The sequence below is a fragment of the Culex quinquefasciatus genome, chromosome 2 (assembly GCF_015732765.1).
Source record: "Culex quinquefasciatus strain JHB chromosome 2, VPISU_Cqui_1.0_pri_paternal, whole genome shotgun sequence".
Classification (NCBI taxonomy): Eukaryota; Metazoa; Arthropoda; class Insecta; order Diptera; family Culicidae; genus Culex; species Culex quinquefasciatus.
The window spans coordinates 185656385-185665176 of record NC_051862.1 but is presented as its reverse complement, the minus strand read 5'-3'; the positions used below and the strand labels follow the sequence as shown (position 1 = coordinate 185665176).

Genomic DNA, 8792 nt, shown 5'->3' with positions numbered 1-8792 from the left:
AATTTTACACCGTTCCTCAAAAGATAAAAACTTCCGGAAAAGCCGACCAAGTGTGCAAGGCGTTTGGAACGGGCAAACAACGAATAAAAAAAAAGAAAAAATGTGTGCGGCAAAATGAAAAAAGGAGTTTTTTCGAAGTGAGTTTCGCTGAGCATAAATATGAGCACATTATGAGTGACTCTCGTGTGTGTGTGTGGAGGGGTAAGGGTGTTTTTTCCCAGAGGCTGTGAAAAATAAGAGGGAGAATGGTGGTGGTAAAGTGGCGCGAGATCAACCTATAAGACGTGTAAGTGTTGGGGGGTTAGGAGTGGGTGGTAGGTTGTCAACATCATTATTCATTCGTGCCCCGGGAACTGGATCAGGCAGCCTGGCCTCTCGGTGCCAGGGAGATTCGCCAAGTGTGGGGTGTGTGTTTGTGCACGACGAGGTGTACATATATATGAGCCGGAGAAAGCGAATTTCCATTAGTGATAAAAATTGCCCCGTTGTTGTTGGGGATGGTCCCCGCGTCTGCTGGTGGCAAACATTACATATATGGAAATGTTTTTCTCTGGTAACGAACGGCAGTACGGCAGCTTTCAAAGTGTAAATTGAGAATAACTTTGGACGAAGCCTTGTGGAAATGGGATTTGTCAACTTTTGGCACACGATAAGAATAATTTTAATGGCGAAAACGAATTTATTCGGAAAGAATCATTGAATTCGATCAAAATCAAAATGAGGTGAGAAATATTTTCCCACGGTTCTTAACACCAAATCTCCCTAATCAAAAGAAAATCACCCTCTTCCGGTGACCAAATGACCACCGAATGCCATGTCCACTCAATTTCCGCCAACCACTACGTTAGCCTATAACAGTCAGATTAAGTTCGATTTCATTACCAGCCTGCCCAAGGGTGGTTCGAGATCTAATTGATCCAATTAGACACTTCAGCACAAACAGAATTGCAAGCCTCGAGAAGAAAGACATTGTGTACTCCAAACAATCACCAATTACAGGGTGACTTTTCGCACGCACCATCACTTTCACCCCGAATCTTCATCTCCCCCCTCAGGCAGGCAGGCAACACTACACGTGTGAGGTCGGTTATCTTCCGGAACGGAAAAGTTTTCCTTCTCCGTCCTCGGTGGTCATTTCCGCCCCGCACCCAATCTCGACTAATTGAAGCGTACAACAGCGTTGCGTACGGTGTGTCGTTGCTGGACAAACATCAAGGAGCAGTGTTTTCTTAACGGCATAAAGGTCTTATTTGCGACCTTTACCTAAACACCTTGAGCCATTTTTGCGACCATCCAACGTTCACATCACAAGTGAAATGGCTTGAACAGGATGAGAAAAAGTTTTCTCGTCCTTTCAATTATCATTATCAACCTTTGGTCATCGCAGGCCCGGAACTACTGGTTAGGGTCCAGGCTTGATTAGATGTTCAGGCTGGTTTTTCGCCATATCAGAAGCGTCGTAATGCAAACATATGTTCGTTGGAAGTTTGTACCAGTTAGTGGAGTGTATTAGGCGTATCATCTCGTGACCTCATTGAAGCTGGGCTGTTTCCCATAGTACTTGAATTTGTGGAAAATGTCATCTGGTTTTGGTTTTGGAATATAAGAAAGTTCAAGCGGATATGGAAGATTACACAACATATTTAGTCAAGATGTGTTCATGGATAAAGAATACCATATCGTGGAAGCAGTTACTGTTAGTCCTGAGCCAAATATCTTACAGTAGAAGCTTTCATTTGACATAAATGGCGACTTAAGAGGCAGTAATTGTAAATATTGCTCCGCTTGTTCTAGAGGTCGTATCGAGGTGCTTCGATTTGGATGAAACTTTCAGCGTTTGTTTGTCTATACATGAGAAGAACTCATGCCAAATATGAGCCCTCTACGTCAAAGGGAAGTGGTCTGTTTTACCTCTAATCCGCCAAATGTAAAAAAAATATTAGAACTCATTCCAAATGGCATTTTTTCCAACCAAATTTACAACTCCAATACTTAAAAATTACGTGAAATTTTCCGAGGATTCCAAATATGACAAAATTGAGACCAAAAAGTGCCGCTATGGCGGCCTACAGGGCAAACATTGGTGAAAAACTCGCTCTTAAAATAAATTAAATATAAAAAATAACGTTACTTAATCCACCATTAGGTGGTTGGTGCCTTCCTCACATGTTGAGTGTAATGCTAGGTAATATCTGAGATCCGGCCTCCACAAAGTTCATAAATAACACTTAAGTGCTTATAACTTTTGATAGGGTTGTCAGATCTGCAATCTATTGAACTCGTTGCAAAGATCTTTTGATAACCTATCCAACGACGAGTCGCATGATAGATCCGGACAAGGTTTTTGTCAAAATATCTGAAATCCGGCCTCTAAAAAGTTCATAAATAACACTAAAGTGCTTATAACTTTTGATAGGATCGTCAGATCTTCAATCTTCTGAACTCGTTGGAGAGGTATTTTGATTACCTATCCAACGACAGGTCGCATTAAAGATCCGGACAACGTTTTAGTCAAAATATCTGAGATCTTGCCTCCAAAAGGTTCATAAATAACACATAAGTGCTTATAACTTTTGATAGGGTTGTCAGATCCGCAATCTATTGAACTCGTTGGAAAGGTCTTTTGATTATCTATCCATCGACAGGTCGCATGATAGATCCGGACAACGTTTTCATTGAAATATATGAGATCCGGCCTCTAAGTGCGCATAACTTTTGATAGGGTTGTCAGATCTTCAATGTTTTGGACGCGTTAGATAGGTCTTTTGATCACCTATCCTTCGACTGGTCGCATGATAGATCAGGACAACGTTTTCATCGAAATATATGAGATCCGGTCTCTCAAAAGTTCATAAATAACACTTAAGTGCGCATAACTTTTGATGGTGTTGTCAGATCTTCAATCTTTTTAACTCTTTGGAAAGATCTTTTGATCACCTATCCATCGACAGGGCGCACGATAGATCCGGATAACGTTTTCATCGAAATATATGAGATCCGGCCTCTAAATAGTGCATAAATAACACTTAACTGCTTATAACTTTTTATAGGTTTGTCAGATCTTCAATCTTTTGAACTCATTGGAAAGGTCTTTCAAATACCTTTCTAAAAATGTATAGCATGACAGGGTTTCTTACAAAAACCACCCTTTTTACAATCTTCTGGACTTTTGTTAGAATCGTTTTTTTAGCATAACTTTTGAAGTTCTTTACTAAATTTTATAATTTTCAATAGCGACTTATGGGACCCCAAGACGGATCGAATGAGACCAATACGGTCCAAATCGGTTCAGCCAGTGCCGAGATAATCCAGTGCAAATTTTTTTTATCAACATCCCACCACACACACAGACATTTGCTCAGAATGTGATTCTGAGTCGATAAGTATACATGAAGGTGGGTCTAGGAGGTCAAATTAAGAATTTCGTTTTTCGAGTGATTTTATAGCCTTTCCTCAGTAAAGTGAGGAAGGCAAAACATTCCAAATATTCCAACGAAGCATTACAATCCCTTCGTTAACCACTAATTTATCCTGGATTATACAAATTACATCGCCAAAAGGACTTTCAAATAAAAACCACCACCAGCGTTCTTCAAATCCCAATTAAGCTGGCTTTCCGGCTAGTTCCATTCCGGTAATCCTTTCGCGTGAAACTAGTCCACGACTTCAAAGCAAGTGCCCGAAAACTACTTCCTTCTAGTGCACGATCCTATGCAGTGGGGAAAAAAAACGCGCTCTATTCATATCGTCATATCGGAATGCATGTGGTGGGATTTTCTCCTTCCTCTGGTCCAAGGGATTAGATGGTGGGGCCGAAATCGGATTTTGCCTTTGGCCAGAGATTTTTTCGTCGACAAGTAGCTTTATTAAAAATTTGTTTTCCTTTCATATTGGGCTAGAAAGAGGGTCCTTGGTGTAGGGTTGCACATACCCTAGTTGGTTTTGCTTGAGATTTGGGATAATCTTATGTTAAATTTGGTAAGTTTATTAAGTTTGTACTGGAGAAACCTGGCTTTGGCAAACTTCATCATCAGATAATTTACTTGAGAAACTTATTTAAAATTGCAAAAAAGCAAAGTTTTTGCCGACAGTGCAGAATCTTCCCCTTGAATCTCATCCCTAAGAAGTGCACCACCATCGGCTAAGCCAAGCTCCATTGAAAGCACGCTCGTATATTGGCTTTCCAAGCCAAGTTTGCATACACTACATCATTACGGAATGCAAAAAGGGTTCCCGGCGAGGATCGTCCTGGTGGGTGCTGCTGCAGCAGCGAAGGGAAATCCTTTTACATCCCGAGTTCCAATAGATGGACTTTTTTTTTCGTCGTAGCCGTTGAAGAGCGGACCACAAGACGGTGCATGGGATCACTTCTCCAAGAAGGCTCATTTTTCATCACAGAAGAAGGAAGGTTTCCTCTTTCGTAGTGCCGGCGGGGACGGACAAAGAGTGGGAAGTTGGGTGTTCAAGTGGATTCTTGTTTGGGCTTGCCGCAGCAGTAGTAATTGTGGAGCGACTTGAGCTTCAAAGTATGCTGATCTGGATTAGTGATTGCTGCTGCAAATTTTTGGAAGTTTTCTTGTGTAATCTAGTGGGCAGTGTCAAACATTTGTGAACAATGTCACTCCTGAAGGAAGCAGCTGATCCGGACTCGGAAGCAAACTTCGACTTCTACAAAGCTCTATTTGGCGATGAAAAGGCCGAGGAAGCATCCGAGGTCCCATCCAAGACTGACCTCGAGATTAAGGAAGATGTGAAACAGTCCTCTCTGCTAGCCAGATCCAGGTCACTGCGGGAGTCTTCACTGGATAGTCAGCTGTACCGTCGTAGGAGGACTTCCAGCTTTCAGCGCGAGTTGATGATTGTCCAGAGCATAAGAAAGCTCAGTTCGATCAAGACAGAAATAGATGCAGAGTTCGTCGTCCGGGAACAATCCAAAAAACCCGTTCCTCCGGAAATAATACATCATGTGGAAGCTCAGCACAAAGCTATGGTAGAATCGTTAAGCAAAACCCTGGAACAGACTCGTGAGAAGCTGCTCAAGATTGGATCGACGGTCGTAGATAAATCCTCTCGTACCAAATCTTCTGCTCCAATGGAATCCCTTCTGGCCAAAATGGACCTGGTTCGTGAGAATCTCTCCAAGAAGCGTCGCAAGCTGATAGTCTCGTTCTGCGTGCTAGACCAACTCAACAAACATAACACAGAACTCGATCAGCGCATCCAGAACATTCGGCTAGAGGATCTGCACGACCTGCAGGTCGAGGTCAACCGAACCGGTGAAAAGATCGACGAAACCCGAAAGCAAATGGCCAAAGCGCGATCCCGATACGAGAGTGACCTCTGCATGGCGTCGCACATCCGCGAAAAGTGGTACGTCTTCCAGAACAAAATCCTGGGCCAACTCGAGGACAAGTACGAGATGGATCGGGACATCCGGGAGAGTCGCGTCTACATGTGCGGGCTGCTCAAGCGGAAGCAACAGCTGCGGAAGGAGCGGCTCCAGCTTAAGAAACAGTGCCGACTCATCGATAATGAAGCGTTATTGCGAAAATATGACGACGCCGTGGAGGGGGTACGGATTAGATCGAGATTTCTATAATGAAAGAATAACTCTCATTAAATATTCCATCTAGATTGCCGCTATCCGTGCCTACACGAAGAAATTTAATGAACTATGAGTCTCCCCGAAGCCGGAGGGAACCTATTCTTCCAAATTAATCTCGGTCCCGAAAATGAGTCTTCGAATCTTCCCCGTCACTGCTGACAATGGAACAATACCAAAACTGCTCTCGAAATGAACGAATCAATCAATCTCAAGTCTTTAGTTTGTCGGGCTTCCACCCTCTATTGTACACCCAAACTCTCTATCTTAATTAAGCGATCTTTAAGATGAATCAATGTCCCCCAACCCCCTGCTCGCTTTCCCCCCAAAAACGTTCCTCGACAGTGATCAAATCGCTTCAAATTAGAACCAGCAGTGTGGCTCAATCGAGGGTGAAAATTGCACTTTCAACACGAGAAATGGTGCGTTTTCAGCTATTCCTCAGAAGTGCTCCCGTAGCGTGTCTTTGTGCTGGCTTGGCTCGCACATTTTCCAGTGGAGTGGTGAGAGAGGGTGGGTAGTTGGAAAATAGCGTCTAGTCACTGAGTTGTAGGTTTTGAACGTGGAGAGTGGTGTTGTTTAGAAAGAGAGAACTAACAGAAAGTGGGTTGCGTGTTAGGAATGCTCTGAATATTTTCACAATAGAGGTTATTTTTAATGTTGTTTTGCAATGTCGTTTTGAAAATATTACTTTTCGACACTCATGTTTGAGCAAACCAAACACACGGGCACCAAGTTTCATTTAATACATGTACAACTTTTGTTAAAAATATCGTCTAACTTTCCTGGAATTGAAACACCGGAATCTAATGGTGGGCAAACCCGCTCTTTTTAGGAGACGCTAATTTTCGTTTTCTCATTGAAAACAGAGGCTCTTTTAAACGGCTCTTTCGCTCTTTTTCAAAAAATTTATAAAAAGACCATTTTCATGAGTGGTGTGATTTTTCAAGTTTTTTTAGTTTTTTTTATTTTACTTGTATAAACTTAACCCTAAACGTTCGAAGTATTGAATAGAAACCAAACATAAATCTAGGGTTTTCCAAAAAATGCTCTTAATTTTACAAAACTTCGTTTATTTCTGCCGAAATTGAACAAATTCTGATATTTAAAGACAATTTTCTGCGAATTCTTTTCTACATTATGATTAAATTGATAAAGTTGATAAATGCCAAATTTTAATTGAGCAAGAAGATTTGATTTTTTTTCCAAAATCTCGTAGGATATTTATTTAATTTTGGTTGAAAATTCCAAGTTAAGGAGTTTGATATACTCAAATTTATATTGGGGTAATACTTGAATTTACAAACAGCTGTACAATGAAAAGTTTTTTTATTTTGTTCAGAAAATCATTCATTTTTGGAATTTCAAAGAAAACTAGGAAACTAAAAAATATGAAATTAAAAACATTTAAGTGGTGTTCAGATACGGGCATCAATGGTATTTAAAATCTTTCGATATTATATTGATGAGAAAATAGCAAAAGACCCCCCAACAAAATATGACGACTCAGCTCCTAAGATGCCGGGAAATCGTCGCTTTTCGACGTCTGTTGTAAAAAGATAGTAGGGGAGAGTGGGGAGACTTGATCCCCTTTTTTTGTATCGCACATAACTCTGTCAATTTCTCACAAAACTATGATCTTTTTGCATGAATTGAAAGCTTAAACATTCAACTATGTTTGGCTGATAAGGGTATTTCATCAGATAAACTCTTCGAATAATGCCAAGCTTTATAAAAAAATATTTTAAACCGGCATTTTCTAAATGTTGGGGGTAATTTGATCCCCCTTTCAACATTTTGAAGAAATCTTAAGAAAAATGTTTTTTATTCATCCAAACTTTTAATTTTCTATAAGATACAGCAATTTCACATTAAACCTGTACGTTTGTGTTCAAAATATAACAAGTTTAGCATGTAAAATAATTAAAAAAATTAAAATTTTCTTTTTTAGACCTAAATTGAGCATGTTTACAAAAGCTGGTAGTTTTTGTTTACAAAACTTTTGAAAAAAGGTTCAAACTGCAGTAAGCTATGTACACTAGCTTGTCCCATTTTGAGGTCATGTCGAGGAATTTCAGGTGCTCACTTCTTAAATGATAGATTATGATGTTAGGAACAATGTTTTCTTAGACAAGAAAAAATAATAAAATACTTTCTCGCACCCCCTAGTCGATTTACTGAAAAAAGTCACTTTTTTGAACAAATTTTCTAAAATCGCTTGGAATCAATACAAAAACTGTTTCGATCAGGTGTGTATTATCTTCAAACGATAGGTTTTTGTCCATAGATTAAGATGCACTATCAATATTGGACCAAAATTTTAGTTTTTGGACTCTCCCAGGCGGATTTGTGTCGAAAAAATCGCATTTTCTCGAAACTTTTTTCAGAAATGTTCATTTAATTTAGGGTAGCCTATTTTTCCCAGTGAAACCAATGCATGCAGCTTGTAGGAAATTTCATGGCAAACATTTTTCCCTCTGAGAAAATCCAATTTCGATACTCCAGAGCCGATATATTTGAGTTTTAGTGAGGAAAAAAATGCCAATTTTCAAAATTTCTCAGAATTCAGATGCAAGGCCTACTAATTACACGATGTAGCAAGCATATGTCTCAAAGGTCAGGGTATGCTTTTTATAGTAATTTTGGCCGCTGAATCCAAATCTGAAATCAAATTTCGTGTAAACAGTGATGTTTTGGAGCTACACCCTTTTGGAATGTTATTTGCGTGTTTAAGAGGCAGTTTTTGTAAATATTGCTCGGTTTGTTCTAGAGGTCGTAGCGAGGAGCTCCGATTTGGATGAAACTTTCAGCGTTTGTTTGTCTATACATGAGATGAACTCATGCCAAATATGAGCCCTCTACGACAAAGGGAAGTGGGGTAAAACGGGCATTAAAGTTTGAATTTTCCGAGGATTTCGAATATGACAAAAGTGTGACTAAAAAGTGCCGCTATGGATTCCTACAGGACAATAACTAACATTTGCTATAGAAAAATCGAAAAACTATGAGAAAAACTGCGATTGGCCAAAAAGTTATTACCGTAGGCTTATAGTCCATGAAATTCCCTAACTTTTGAACTAAAAGAGTATGGGTGTTGCTGGCTAAAAAAAGATATTGAGGTTTAAAAAAAAAACATTTTTAACAGTAATTTGCAAAAGCTATGAGAAAATGTTAAACCAATCCTGGATGT

The 8792-nt window shown here is 39.9% G+C and overlaps 1 protein-coding gene across 1 annotated transcript; it reads left to right on the top strand.

Annotated features, from left to right (window-relative positions):
* The first annotated feature begins 4615 nt into the window (after positions 1-4615).
* On the top strand, positions 4616-5778 carry LOC119766439. The gene is made up of 2 exons (XM_038250988.1): positions 4616-5572; positions 5634-5778. Exons 1-2 carry the CDS (start codon positions 4616-4618, stop codon positions 5676-5678), a joined length of 1002 nt encoding a protein of 333 aa, XP_038106916.1. The 3' UTR covers positions 5679-5778.
* Positions 5779-8792: the final 3014 nt, after the last annotated feature.